Genomic DNA, 15,873 nt, shown 5'->3' on the forward strand with positions numbered 1-15,873 from the left:
CTATTAAAGAAATATTTACTGAAAGTTATAGGTCTATATAACTAAAAAAGTTATGATAAAATTGATGCACTATATTTTATTATACAAATATTAGAATTATTGTCAATAAAAAAAGTGTTCCATACGTTTGTATAAAACTATTTTTTAAAATATTTTTAAATTAATTGAAATATATATATATTAGTTAAAAACTGACTGTAAGGTTTCTTTTAAATGCCAATATAACTTTTTGTAAAAGAAGTGCCAAGAGTCTCTCTAGCTTTTGTTATTAGGTTGCAGTTTCTCTTTATGGTTTTACATTTTTGCTATTTAATTTTTATCTAAAAAAACATAAACTGTTTAGCTAATAGACTAAGTGGTATAATTATATAAAATTGATAAAGTTTCTTATATGCTACAACCAGCAATACTTGTAGAGATGTAATTTCTAAGTTATTTCAAGAAACCTCATCGGAAACGTGGTACAACAATAGTTTTAAGAGTGGGCTGCAGATTTTGGATAAATTTTCATTCATAACATCAGCAAATAAGACAAAGTATACATCATTATATAATAATATCTAAACCCATATCTCTAAACGTTTTTACCCAAATTTTTTAGTCTATACCCTTATGTTTAATCCACCTTACAAAAATATATAAGAAATAAATCATAAAAAAATTAGAACTTAAAATAATAGTTAGTTAATGATTTTAGCCAATCAGAAGCTCCTGAGATTTGCAGCTGACAGATAATATAACTTTAAAAATTAATGCCTTCACCCATAAATCCTGAAATTAAACATATGTAATACTTTTAAAGTTATTATGTTTAAAGTTTTATAGTTTTTTAAAGAAAAAAAGTGACAAAAGTGAATAATCTTTGTTAGCGAAAATAAGAGTTAAAAGCAAGAAAACATATTTTATGTTTTTAAGGTTTGAATTTTTAGTTTATAAAACTATAATTCTTTGCTTTATCTAAAAGTATTTTGAAATTTATAAATGTAACTAAAATATGTTTAAATTTTAAAACAATTTCAATCTTTTAAAGGTTTTTATATTTTTAGATTTTTAGCTTTAAATAAAACAAATGTCAGATGTAAAACATAGTCAATTAGAAGCCCAAGAATCCTTAAGAGATTGTTTACAAGATGATTCAAGTATTGATGGTAAAGTGCCTGTAAAACCTCCAAGAAGGAAATCTTTAGGAGCAAACAAAGCAAAAAACCTTCATAATAAATCAAACTATGCAATTTCTTCTGACAAAAATCAGCAGGTGGATAAAGTAATAAGTTCTTCTAAAAATATTATAAATGATAAAACTGACTTAGCTACAGAAAAAATAACAGATGAAAATGACAAGGTTATGAACAGTAATGTAAATACTGAATCAAATGTTTACTCCAGTGTCAAGAAATGTCCTCCACAACCTAAACCTCGGAGAATTCCCCCTCCAATTCCCTTAATAAAACCAAATGCAAAGCCTATTGATAGACAAATAAAGTCTCCGCCTGGAAAAATTAAAAATGTAGTAAGCAACAAAGACCAGACTTTTAATCTACAAGAAAATATAAAGCCAAACTCAGAAGTTTTTGAAAATTCACCTTCTGGTAACAAAAAAACAGATTTGTCTGATAGTAAAAACAAAAAGTCTAAAGTAAGTGTATTACGTAGCAAGAGTATTAAATGGGCTGGAAAATTAGGTATCCAGAAAAAAGAAACTGTCTCAAAAAGTAACAGAAGAGCCTCTTATGACTTACTTTCAACCAATAAACAAGATCCTGCATTAAATACTCCAGTTAAAAAAGTGCCACCAAGACCAAAGTCATTTTCCAATGTTAACGGCTCAAATTTAAAAAAGAGACCATCGCGCCCGCCACCCCCACAGAGACCATCACGGCCACCACCCCCACGTCCGCCTTCTCCTTCAATTTCAGCATACAAAACTTCTCAAACTTCTTCAAACTCTGAAAAATCCCCAAAAAAAGTAGTAGATGTTAAAATGAAGTCATTCATTTCTTCACAAGGAGAATTTGTAGCTATACAAGACAACAATGATTTCACTCAATTAGAATTTAAAAAGGGGGACAGGTTGTTTGTAATGAGAGAGTTAGGAAATGGTCTTGTGTTCGGTAGGAATGAAATAAGTGGTGAAGAAGGTACCTTTCCATTGGAAATGGCTCAGCAGTTACTTGATAAGAATACATCCACAAATAGTTTAGAAAATAAATCCTGTCTTCAAACTAAGCTAAATGATATCAGGTAATGTTAGTATATATAGTGTTCACCTTCAATTTTTTTTTCATTCATAAGTCTTAAAATAACAGTTTAAAAAGTTTTTATTAGAACAAAACACACCTTAACACCTTTTTATACACTTATTTAAACAAAATGTGATTTATTATTTTGAAGGAACCATAAAAACCATTTTAAATGAAATAACTTAATCAAAAAACAAATACTTTTAGGCTTTTATTAATGTTTCTAGACCAAAACTATTTAGTATTTTTACATTTTTAATATATTAAATAATCTATCAGAGTCAACACACAGCTAATTTTAAATGATTTTTTAGTATGATTATTGTAAATAAACTACAAACAATGTGAACTTTAATTTTCTGTTTAAATCTTTATACATTTATACTTCAACAAAATTTTTGAAATTTGCTTACAATTGTTTTGCTGCTTTTATGAATTCTCAAGGCAATACAACATTTAACATTTTTTTAAAACACATGTTTTTGTTTATGATAAGTTTATTTTTGTTCTTAAAATATAGATTAATCAATTTAGTATAGTTTGATAAAAAAATATTCACATAAATATTAAAAAAAATAATAATAAAATAGTCTACACTATAGTTGTAATATTTTACAACTTTGCAATTTCATTCAAAAAAATGTTGAACTCCTAATATGGTTTTAATTTTATAAATAATTTCATTAAAGTTCTGACTTACTTGACTAGTGAATATTTTAATTTTTTTTTAAACATTTTATTGGGGTAGGGAATACAGCACGTATTGTAAAATTTATATGAGTACATATGATTCGAATGTGTTTTTGCTTCATTAAGAAGAATCAAAAAAAAAAAAAAAAATTGTAAAAAAAAAGTATGCTGCTCAAAAATTAATTTCAAACACTTAAAGCTAGATGAACTATCACATCAAATATCCGGCTAATATACATACCACATCACCTAAATTTTTAAAGGTAAGTAAGTATACCTATAAAATTATTTTTTTTTTTTAATTAGAATCACTAACATGTAATGCTTTTTAAATTATCTAAAAATCACCATTTTACAGACAAAATTTGCATATTTAGAGTCACTATGACTTCATACAGGGTTGCCACTTTACCTGGAATCCTGGAAAAACCTGGAATTTGACAATTTAGGCAAAAAACACCTGGAAAAACCTGGAATTTAAGAAATAAAAAAAAAACCTGGAAAAACCTGGAATTTTGATCAAAAAACCTGGAATTTTTAAGAACTTTAACATCTTCAGTAGTAAAGTTTCGGTTTGACTCAAAAATTTTATCACATAGATAAAAAATTTAAGTCCTTACCAAAAATTTTTTTATTAAAAAACACATTTTAAGTAGCTTTACAGTTTCTTTTCAATCTTTTTATACTATTTAGCACAGTTTCTTACCTTAAATTTAACTTTATACTAAAAATAGACCCAAAAATGTGTACTTTTAAAAACCTGGAAGAAAGATTTGAAAATCCTGGAAAAAACTTTGAAAAAACGAGTGGCAACCCTGCGTCATATTACATCAAAAGCAATTAATATGTCTTCAAATCTATGTCAATAAGTAAGCTTTCATTTAAGATATAAATTATAAGTAATTTTATTACTGTTTAAGTCAAAAAATTGAAAAATATGTGATTTTTTTGGTTGAAACTAGTTTTTTGGGCAGCATACTTATTTTTTGTAAACTTTTTTTTTAGATTCTTTTTAATGAAGCAAAAACACATCTAAATTATATGTACTCATGAGTCCAGCAAACAACACCCAAGTACTCCCTACCCCTACATTTTATTGAATTAGGTGTTATACAAAGTTTTTACTAATTAAATTTTAAAAGCGCTCGCAGTAATTTAATCAAACAAAATAAAATATGTTTAGTTTGTTGGCTGTATAGTTTACTTTAATCAGTTTATTTATATTATACTAGTTAATAAGTTTCATAGCTTCTTTTGCTAGATTTAATCATTGCGGGCAGTTATCTCATTTCTTATCAAAATTGTAATAATTCTAGACTATTTGGTATTAGTAAAGTTTTAAACTTGTGTTTATTAAAGTCCCAGGAAAGATGTCTTTGTGGTCTTAAGTAGTATATAGTGTAGTAAATTATAATAGATTAAGTATTCACTTCATGCTCATATTCTATTTGCTTAAAGTATGTTGTGACATGAATTAATAAAGTCTAAATCTCTTTTATCGCATATTTGTTTGTTTTTCTTGTAACAAAATCGTTGACAGTTTTTATAAATTCCTGTAGTAAATTTTTATAATTTTTTCTATTTACCTTTTAAAGTTTATTTTGTTATATATAAGATATCAGTCAACTTTTATTCCACTAAAAGTTAGATACCACTTAAATTTTTATGTTATTCGTTAATGAAGTTATTGTTAAATTTTTTTTAGAATACTGTAATTTTGTGTATGTGAAACATTGTGAAATAAAAAACTTTAAGTTTCAAATATATCTATATATTCATTTGTAATGTTGCTTGATACAGGGAACATACATAATACTATTATTAAATATTATTACAAAGCCCATTTCTTAAACTTTACACTAAAAAAAACAACCCTTATATTATTTTAAGATAAAGTCCTAATAAATCTGTTTTTATTAATTTTGTCTAGATAAGTTTATAAAAAATTAGATTTTTTCCTCGGTGTTATTAATTTTACATTTTTATAATATAATTGATGTAAAATTATTTACATTGAAGAAAAAAACAAGTTTTAAATCATTGCTACTCATAGCTTTTACTAATTTTCGATTTTTTATTAGTTTTGACGAAAGCAAACAAAATCATACTATACATTTAAAGAATGATTGCATACAGTCTAAAGAAAATAGAGGTATGTTTTTGAAAAAATATATATTTTATTTTCAGTATAACAAATGTATCCATTTATGTAAAAACTAAAATAAATCTAAGAATCATATTTTAAAAAAGATAGTTTTTTGCATTTATTTGAAATTTAGAACATGTTTATAATTAAAATCTCTATATTTGAGTTTTAATTCTTCAATTTTTTTAAAGATAAAAGCCTTATACAAATAAAAATTGTTATACTGAAAAGTATTTGATTCATAGTTACTTCAAACTTTTTGTTTTAGAAAATATGAGAGTTTCAAAAAACAATGAGGAGGCTGGTTTTGGTGAAATAAGGTATTTGATTGATATTTTAAACAAACGATATATATAATTAGAAAGTATTAAAGTGTGACATTGTTGGTGATTTACTTCAAAACTATAGCTACAAAGTTATTATATACTAATAAAACACTATTTTGTTAAAACAAAACCTTGATTATTCATTTTGTTCATATTTTAATGGGAACCCTGTCTAAAAATAATTTGACATAAATATATAGTAAGTTATAAACAGTTTACTTTCTTTTTAAATTCTTCGTGCCATTTATTTAAAACGATATAAAAACAAATCTCTATTTTGAAATTTATAAAAATGTTTTAAGATTGCAACATTTAGAAGATACTTCCTTAAAGTTACTTAATATTTTTATACATTAAGGGTATGCTTAAAGTTTGGTATAAATTTACAAACTTAATAACCTAGTAACCAGAATGTTTTTTGTTTTAGATTTTCAATTCATAATTTTTTTTTTCAATAATTTGATGCTCGGAAATAATTTAACAGCTTTATGACACACTTAAGTTGGCTAAGGCTTATCTCTGCTAAATGGAATAAAAATATTAATAAACATTTAATTATAATAATTATGGAAAATAAAACCATTTTCAAACAGTTATAACCATAGTTATGTAAATGAATATTTTTTTCTTACTTGCTTAAAATAATATAAGTGGATTTAAACAAGGCTGTATAAAATTCAGTTAGTGCTTTTAAACATGTATTCAACAACTTTAACTTACTTTTTAGGTCATCTCTTGACGAGGAAACATTCAAGAAGTGTACTGTAGAAGGTATTGATGATGAAAAATCATCAAATCAAATAATTCCTAATCAACAAACTTATGTCAGCTACAAAAATAAAGTTTCACTGTAAGTGATACCTTCTTTTTACTTATTTAACAAAACAATTTTAATTCAACCTTGTACTTGAAAATATTTTTACTTGGAAACAGTTATGAATCCTTAAAAAAGATTAATTATTATTTTACGAATTAAAAGATAGTAAGTCTGAACAAAATAGTGTTAAACCAAATTCCATGCTTATTATGCCTTTAAGTAATTAAAACAGTGTAAGCAATTTTACCTTCAAAAAATTCTAAATATTCTAACTTTTAATTTTATGATTAACAATCAATTTTAAAGAATGGTTAAAACCGACTAGGAGAAAACGTAATCTAATATTTTTCTTTTACTATAGGTAAATATATTAAAACTAATGACTAATTTGCAATCAGCATTTAAGCTCAAATATAATGTTAAGGTAATAGTTGTCAGTTGAAGTAAAGTTGGTTTTGAGTCGGTAATACAAAAATATAACTTAATTACAAATTTTTACAGTGTGACGTGACAGATTAAAGCCTACTTTAAATATGAAATCACCGTTCTGAAATAAAATATAAGAATTATCGCTTTTAAGTGAAAAAACATAGTTATATTTTCTATACTTTTTTATCTAATATATAGTGAACTTTAAACTTTGATTTGGTTATTAAGATTTTTATAAAACAGTTAGCTAGTCAAAAAGCTTTATAACGTTTACTTTTTACAAATTTAAAGGTTCTTGTTGTATAAATAAACACTGTTTTTTGTTAATGAACATGGTTAATGACAATTTTGAATTTTCTCTTATAAATTTAACTTTTAGTATAAAACAAAACGTAAGGTTAGTTATTATGATTTAAGGGTGAATGAGCTTATTGATACATTTATTTGTTTAGTTAATATATGTTTGAAATAAAACCATTATAAATTATAAGATCTACAAAAATTTGTTTTTTTTGACCATCAAACAATCTATTTGTAATTTTTTTTTCAAAGCTTTTATCAGTAAAAATAATGTATTATAAACCTTTCTTAAATGACAGCTTTAATATAAAAATTTAAACAGGAATTTGAATGAAGTAGATCAAAGCTGTTCATAGAAACCTTTATCCGCTTGTGTTTTATACTCATCTTGCCTGAAACATCATTTAACAAAATATCATGTTTAATTGCTTTGCATTAACAAAAAGTATTAACCGGATTTTGTGCTTTATTAGTTTTTGTGTCAAGTAAATAAGGTTTAGTAAGCAACTAACAAAACTCCTTATTCTAAAAAAAGTTGGGTGCTTATGAATACGACGACCTTTAAGATTTTACACTAGGAAATACCACAAAAACATCCTGTGCAAAATTTTAGATGATTTGATTAAGCTTGGTCTTAAATTCTGTACAATGTGTTTTTGTGATAATTGCCAAATTAAAAAAATCCAGTTTAAAACACTAAAGTCGCAATTTTGGGGTCCCATACAGTTTACATTGGGGTTGTTTTATAAAATCGAACTCCGCTAAGGTAAAAGCTTCTTCAGATCATCAAAAATTTTGCACAAGGGTGTTTTTGTAGTATTTGCCAAGTAAAAAAAAAACTCTGAGTTTTCAGCTAGAACTTTGAGTTTTCATCTAAAGGTCGCAAATTTATAAACACCCTAACAAACAGTGTAGCTAAGTAGCTAAAAGATTACTTTGTTTTCAATTTTTAGAATATATTTCAAAACACAAGTTGTATATGCCAAACAAATAAAATAATTTTTATAGCTTTCTAGAAATGTTTTTCTATATATTGTTGTAATACACAATACATTTTAGCTAACAAGTCGAATCATAAATGTTTAAACTTGTTTTTGATTTTGTACAAATAGTAGTGTTATGAATGTAAACTCTTAATCTAGATGACATTAAAATGTAAACTAAGATTAAATTTTTTTTTAAATGCTTGATTTTTTATGTAACTATCACTTTATATTTTATTTGTTTTTATATGTTTTTGAATAATAATGTATAGTAAAACTGTTTAAAAATTTAAATTATACATTCGATTTCTTAAACACAACTTTCTTCCGTAATCATAAAGCTTTAAAAATATACACAAAAAATATTGGGTTGCAATTTTATGTTAGTAAACAAAGTTTAAGACCATTTAATGCCTAAAAAACAACTTTTAAGTGCACTTCCAATATATTAATATTCTAGCCTGCTAACTAATAAAGCTTAACTTTTTAATACTATTTTATCAGGGAATTATAATTTTTCTTCTTTTGTTTTTATAAATTTTCCTTTTTATGCTTACATTCATTCGCTTTTAAACTAATGATTGCTTTAAAATATTTGTATTTACTTAATGTTTACTTTTTAAATCAGAACATGCTTTTTTAAAGTAAATAAATAGTTGTTTTAAATTGACTCAAAAGCTGAAATGTAAAAAATAACTTGTGTATTTTTCATATAACTTTGTTATGTTAAGTTGAAATAAACCTTGGATGTGATATTTTACATTACTTTGTATTACATATATTCATTACAAAGTTTTAGATTAAAGAGATTAGTTAAAAATGCTTAGTATTATTTCCATATATAGCTAAATGTATTACTTTTAACGCACTCTTATGCGAATATTTTATTTATTCAACATGCATGCATTGTTTATATATATATATAACAAAAGATAAATTAAAGTATATAGAAATTTGGAATTTTTTTACACTGGTGTCATAAATACAATAAGATATATAAATAAGATTATATTAAAAGTATTACTACGTCTCAAAAAATCGAAACTTAGAAATACACTAAAGCAGGGTTAACAATAGTAGTTCATATTTTCCCCTACTAGGCTAATAGGTGAAACAAAGTAAGTAGTTGATTTTATTAAAACAAGACATAAATATAGATAGTAAGTTTAATTTAAAAATTAGTTTAATTAATAGGCCCTTTTCTAGGTAATATTTTTAAATAATTTTTATTAACGTAAACTAATAAAAAAAAATTTTCTAAACATATTGTAGTTTAATTAAGGCTAAGCGCTGTTTTGGTTTTTATAACGTTTTCTAAATTTAATTTTTATTAAATTTTTTTTTCTTTACTACTTTTTATTTAAATATCAAGTAAAAACTCAAAGTTTGAATACCAAAAATACTATTTAACTACTTATTAAAAGGTAACTCTGTGTTAAAAAATTATAACTTATTTCTAAAGTTTGACTGTAAAGACCGAAAATATTAAAACTTGTATGAATTAAAAAGACAAGGTTTTAAGAAGCTTGTTTTTTAAGTCTAAAAGTAGTATAATTAACAAATTTACATTTATTTACATTGAATAATACAGTTTTAAATGAAAATAAAAACGTTTAAAAGTGTATTTTGTAAATACAAACTAAGTTATTAAACACCGAGTAGGACATTGTTAAAAGTTGTTAGCAATAAATTCTCCATAAGAGCTTAAACTGAGCATTAAAGCGGTTATTATTGTTTACTATTAATTTTTTAACATTGTTTGTTTTTTATACTAAAAACAACCTTTTTAATCATATTGATAGATTGTAATTTTTTTATCAAAACTTATTAAATACTTTATCTGAAACGATTAAATCAATTTTTTTTTGTAAGGTGCATAGCATTTATTAAAAGAGTAAAAACTTTTTAAACTTAAGAGAGTTCAGTAAAAGAATATGCAAGACAAATGATTCTGATGACTTTTCTTTGGAATCTATTGAAGAAGAGAACGTTGATGTTATTCATAATAATTTAAGCAACGTTAGTAGCTTTGAAAACGAAGAAAAGTATCTTAAACTTAATGAATCCATTGTAGAGTTATATAAAACCTCTAAAACTGAGTTGGATAACGTGATAACAAATTTAAGTTTAATTACAATAGAAGAAGATGCAGTAAATGATAAATACTCTTCAATTAAAAAAGTTTCAAAGGGGAACAATGAAACTTTTGAAGGAGAAGTTTCAGAGTTTGATTCATGTACGGATAACGTATGTAGTTTTAAAAATAAAGAGGAAACTATGAAGCTTAACGAGTCTTACATTAGTTTTTCGACAAAATCTATTGCTGAATTGAATAACGTGAAAGCAAATCTTAGTTTAAACACGAAAACAGAGGATTTATTAAGTGAGCAATCTTCAATTAGAAATATATTACCGAGCGACATTGTCAGAAATGCATCTTTGGAAGAGCAATTTGTAGAGTTTAATTTAGATAAAAACAACGTAAGTAACTTTGAAAACGAAGAAAAAAATTTAAAGCATGATGAAGCGAATACCGAGTTTTATAAAGTATCTAAATCTGACTCAGATAACCTTAAAGAAAATTTGCATTTAAATACACTGAAAGAAGATACCGCTACTGAGCAGTTTTCTCAAAATACTTTAGTGCACAACACGATGCAAGAACAAAATTTACTAAATTTAGAAGCACAAAACATTGACCCCAGTTTAAGTTCACCTCAGTTTTCTACTCACAATAAAACTCCTGAAGAAACTAACTTTCTAGTTGTTGCAATTTATTCATTTGAGACAAATGTTTTCGGGGACTTGAATTTTCGAAAAGGGGATGTTTTGACTGTGACAAAAATAATAAATGAAAGTTGGTATGAAGGTTCTTGTGCTTCAGATAACTACAAAAGTTTAGGTATTTTTCCAAAAAACTTTGTTAAATCTTTAAAGTATGAAGTTAAAAATATTTATGATTTAGTTTTTTCGTTAGAAAACTAATATTGTAAATTAAAAAAGACGATAGTCTTCAATTAAAATCATATTTTATTTTTTTTGTACTTTCTTTTAGCAGAATAAGCCAGTCATGAATACAAGTTAGCTACGATTTGTTTTAAGAAATATTTGAAACGTTAGTTTTCTAAGCAATTTATTTTTAATAAATAACATTTTCAACCTAATTCAAATAGTTTTATTACAAAAATTTTGAATTAACTTATTAAAAAAGCTTGATAACTTATTTTTAAATGTTTTACTCTAAAAGCTTTTAGTTAAACAATAAGTTTCTTTACAGGTTTAATACTTTTAATTATAGTTTGAGACTTCCTTGTGAAATAAAAACAATTTTTAAGTTTCCTAAGAAATTTTTTAAAATATACAAGTAGCAATTTTAATCATATGTTTAAAATAAGTATGCCTCACTATATATTTTACTATTTTTTGCTAGATACAAAACTATTCTGTACTTGACTTTATATGAAATATATCTTTGTATAAAGCTAATTAAGAATGATAAATACATGCTTAATTTCCCTAAGTTTTTTGATAACCTTACTGTTTTTATATTTTAAGCATAGTAGTATATTTTAAACAATTAAACCTGTGTTTTGAGATTAGTAATAACGAAAAATTTTACACATCTGAAACAAAATTTATTTATTAAAATTATATAAAAAATTTGTTTTGCTAATTTTGATATGTTAATTTTTTTTTTAATTGTTGAGTAAATGTATGCTATTCTTGTGTCTAAATATTTTGTACTAGCTTTCACGTATTTTTTACATATATTTTATCAACTACATTAATAAAAAAAAACTTTAATATAGTTCAAATAATACTGACAAATATTTTTTCTTAATTTAAAAGTTCGTTTCATATAGTTTTTAAAGTATATATAAAGTAAAGCTTATTTTAGTTTTTTCTATAATTAGTCCTCGTTTATAAAACTTGAACTAAATACATGGAAGTTTATTATAAGTTTACCAACAGGTGTAACTGTTTTCAAAGTCGTTTTCAGTATTTTAGAAACATTTATCAAATCTTGCTAAATAGCGAAATGTCAAGGTAAATATTATAAACAATGTACCTAATACGAAAATAATAAATAATACCATATCAAAAAAGCTATTCATTTATTAATGTTTAATATAAGTAAACTTTAAAATAATAATGTAAGATTTTATTGTCAAACTTATCAAAAATATCATAAATTAAAACCTTTATTTGATGTATAACCTTTTTCTGTGATGAACTAAGAGTTTTATAAGAGCTCCTTTGTTTAACTTTTTTATATGTTTTATTCAAAAATGTAGGGATTTTTAGGTAATTAAATAAAAATAAACGAGAGTGTTTTGTATAGAAGCATAAACTTTAGTTTAAAAAATTGTTATCAAATTAACTTTTTTTTAATTTTTTAGTTACGATTGTCTATAATTAGAATTGAATGCCGCTAACAAAAAAAAGTGTAAAGTAAAAAATTAAAACTGAGTTACGAATTAGAAATAAGATACTTTCAACTTGAAAAGTACAATTTTTTTTTGTTTAAATAATCGTAATTTTTGGAATACTTTTTATTTTTATCCTGATACTTAATATTTACGCTATAATGATAGTTTACGTATTTAGATTTATTAAAATGATAAGTATACGGGTAAACAACAGTATTAAAAATTATCTTATAACTGGACGTTTTAAATAAAAAAATGATAAATTATATACTATAAAACTGTTTTTTAATCAACATTTTATGTAAAGTTATGCTTTGTAAGTTTGTTTTGTAGTTTACCCTTTTAAAGTGTATTTGAAGCAGTTTAATAAATTATATTTACTGTCCCTTTTTGTTTTCAAATAATTGCGATTAGCTTTACTATTTCTAAATTGGATATAGAAGTTGACTCTGAAACTAAAGTTAGTTTCAAGTTTTAAATAAAAATGCAGAAAAGTTTAAAGGCAGTTTTTGAAAACAAAGAAAAATTCCTAACATAAGTATCAAGTTTAATAGTATACTTTAATTTTTAGTAAGAACAAAACTAAAAATCTAAATTTATTCAAGGAAAAACTTCAAGCAATATAAAACTTTTCAAAAATTGATATGTTTGAAAATAGCAAAATAGAAAACTTATAGTATTGAAATTAAAAAAATATATATAGTTATTAACTATAATAAATGATTTACTCGTTGAAGACCTTAAAATACAGCAAGCCGAAAATCTCTGTTTGACAAATCATATTTTTGTAATATTTTAATTTCTGTTATAAACGTTTATTGGATTTTTTTTGCACCTTTGTTATAATACATCGGTTTTAATGAAATGATTATTTGAGAAAACTGAGAGTTTAATACTCGGGGTGTCTTAATAATTTTATATCATTTTAATTTAAATTACTCTAAAAACTTAATGCAACCCAGATTAACTATTTTTAACTATTTGTCTTTTAGAAATTTTTTAAGTGTAAAATGAAAAGTTTTTAGAACTTCGTTTTAGTGTAAATACTGCTTTCGTTTAATTACTTTTATGTTTTGTTTTTATTTAATTTCTTGTATGGTTATATAAATTAGTCATAACTATAAACCTAGTGAACGCTCATAAACTAAATTTAACGATTTATCGATTTTTTTTTTAATTTGTCGATTTTATTTAGTATATATGTATAAATAAACTTAAACTGTTATAAGTTGATTTAAAATTTCAGTTTTTATTTCCTATTATATTTTTAATTTGTATATTTTATCTTGACTCTATCAGCCTGATGAGAAACGTTACTTTAAATAATAAAGTTTTCTGCAATTTTTTATACAATGATGACTTGCTGGAGATAAAAACCGCTCTTTAAAAGAGCCTCTTTGTAAAGTGATTTATTGTAATATCTTAAAGAATATTAAAGTATACTTAAGTTATTGATAAACTTTAGTACTATACTATACTCATTTTATAAAAACTTAAAAACCAATTTCAATAATTTATTAAAAAATTACAATAAATAAATGGGAGCCCGGGTGGTAAATTTATTTCAAGAAAAGTTATTAGGAAATTTTTATTGAGTTTATGTTTTAAAAAGATTTTTTTTAAAAGAATGAATTACTATTGTTGTTATAGTGGTTTATCGTAAAAGTAAATCTTGTAAAACCATAGGCATGTTAATAGATAAACAAACGATTAAAAATTTAGTACAGATTAGTTGGTAAAAAAGGTTAAAAATTAATTAAACCTATTTTATCAAATTTAAATACAATAAAATTAATTAGTTTTTTTTTAGAACATTTTTCATTATAACTAAAAGGTTATTGTAATTAAACACAATTTTCAAATATAAAAATATTTAGATAAAGTTATTATGTTCGAACTGTGATTTCTATGTCAAAATTATTGAGCAATTTAAATATATAAATATCGTTTTGTTAAAAAGATACATGCATATAGCATGCAAATACGAATCGATAATTGAAATGTTTTTTCATAAACTAGTAGTTCCTTAGATCAAACTTTTTGAACGCTTTTTTCTCGTTTATTAAAAAAAAAACTTCATGTAATATAAAATTTTACAAAGTTTCGGCTTAGAAACTTTCCCGTACTTAAAAAACTATACAGATATCATAACATAATAAACAAATAAAGGCACATGACAATTTTATTACATGTTACAAAACAATTTGTAAGCACTTTGTTCATAAATAAAGTTTTAGCTAGCTTTTTAATTACAGTAACCTCTCGCATCTTTACGCACTCGTGACGTTACGCACTCTCGTTTAGTTATGCACTTTAAAATTAAATTTTTCTTTTTTCAATATTGCACAAATTAGTTTTATTGTATATCTTTAAATTTAAAATATGTTTTTAAATGCTAACTAATCTCTATATCTCTTTAAACTTTGTAAACTTATGTTCCTTGACTAATTGATAACCATTTATTTATACCTCAGTATATCAGAAATTTTGTTAACAGTATAAGATTAAATTAAAATTCTGAAAGAAATATGACTTTGTTAAATAATGAAAGTTTAATGAAATAAATAGAGTTTAAAATTAAATAAATAGTACAGAATTCTTGGCCTATGTATGAAATCTTATGAAACTTCTAGCAAAAAATAGCAATTATACTAAATAAATTTAGACACTTAACACAAATCTCAATTGTTTTTTTTAGTAAACATATCACTAATTTTGAATGTTTAGTTCATGCTTTCCATAAGGAGCCTGTTGTACTCTATGACTTTGACCTTTATAGCTTAGTTGTCTTAACACCCCTTTTTTTGTACCTTTCAATAAATAAAATAATTTTCAATTCCTCAAATTCTTATGGCATGAAATTTAATTCCTACTGAAAAAATTAATTAATATATCTTTAATTCAATGCAAGACAAGTTTATCCTTATGTAGTCAAAGGTCAAATTAAAAAAAGTTGTAGTAACATAAACAACTTTTATCAAACATTTTACTTATACTTTTGTTGAAAAGAAGAAATCCATTATAACACCTAATGCATATTTTTGTAAAAGGCTATAGAAACAAGTTTTATTATAGACACCACACCATTTCTTAATTGTAAACAAGTGCTTAATTGTAAACTAAATATGCAAAGTAGAATAGAATATAAATGTTAAGTGTCAAATAAGGCATATATAAATAAAGATAAGGATAAAATCTCGTTATTATTAAAATGAGTAAAATTTTTCTACAAGTATTATTATCTTATATAAAATTAAACCTTTTTTTTTGTTTTGAAATATGTGTAGTTTTCTTTTTTCTTTTTATATTTATAGATAATGTAAAAAATTGTTAAAAGTTGGAAAATACCCAGTCTGCTTTTAATTAGAAGCAATATCAAAAAACAGTCATTATAGTAAATATATTTGGTACCTCTCGTATCTTTACGATCTCTCATATCTTTACGCACTTTTTCTGTGGACACAATGTGCGTAAGTAAGCGAGAGGTTACTGTAATGACTAGTGTTTAAAAA

The 15,873-nt window shown here is 23.8% G+C and overlaps 1 protein-coding gene across 2 annotated transcripts; it reads left to right on the top strand.

Annotated features, from left to right (window-relative positions):
- Positions 1-1,035: 1,035 nt before the first annotated feature.
- Positions 1,036-11,081, top strand: LOC145841997 (uncharacterized). 2 transcript variants are annotated; one of them, XM_082949333.1, is made up of 5 exons: positions 1,036-2,241; positions 5,012-5,082; positions 5,345-5,396; positions 6,130-6,252; positions 9,848-11,081. In XM_082949333.1, exons 1-5 carry the CDS (start codon positions 1,070-1,072, stop codon positions 10,914-10,916), a joined length of 2,487 nt encoding a protein of 828 aa, XP_082805459.1. In that variant the 5' UTR covers positions 1,036-1,069; the 3' UTR covers positions 10,917-11,081. The 2 variants fall into 2 exon arrangements, with proteins under 2 accessions (XP_082805459.1, XP_082805460.1); XM_082949334.1 differs by lacking the exon at positions 9,848-11,081 and adding an exon at positions 7,271-8,489.
- Positions 11,082-15,873: the final 4,792 nt, after the last annotated feature.

The sequence above is a fragment of the Thalia democratica genome, chromosome 8 (genome assembly GCF_965202585.1).
Source record: "Thalia democratica chromosome 8, ktThaDemo2.hap1.1, whole genome shotgun sequence".
NCBI lineage: Eukaryota > Metazoa > Chordata > Thaliacea > Salpida > Salpidae > Thalia > Thalia democratica.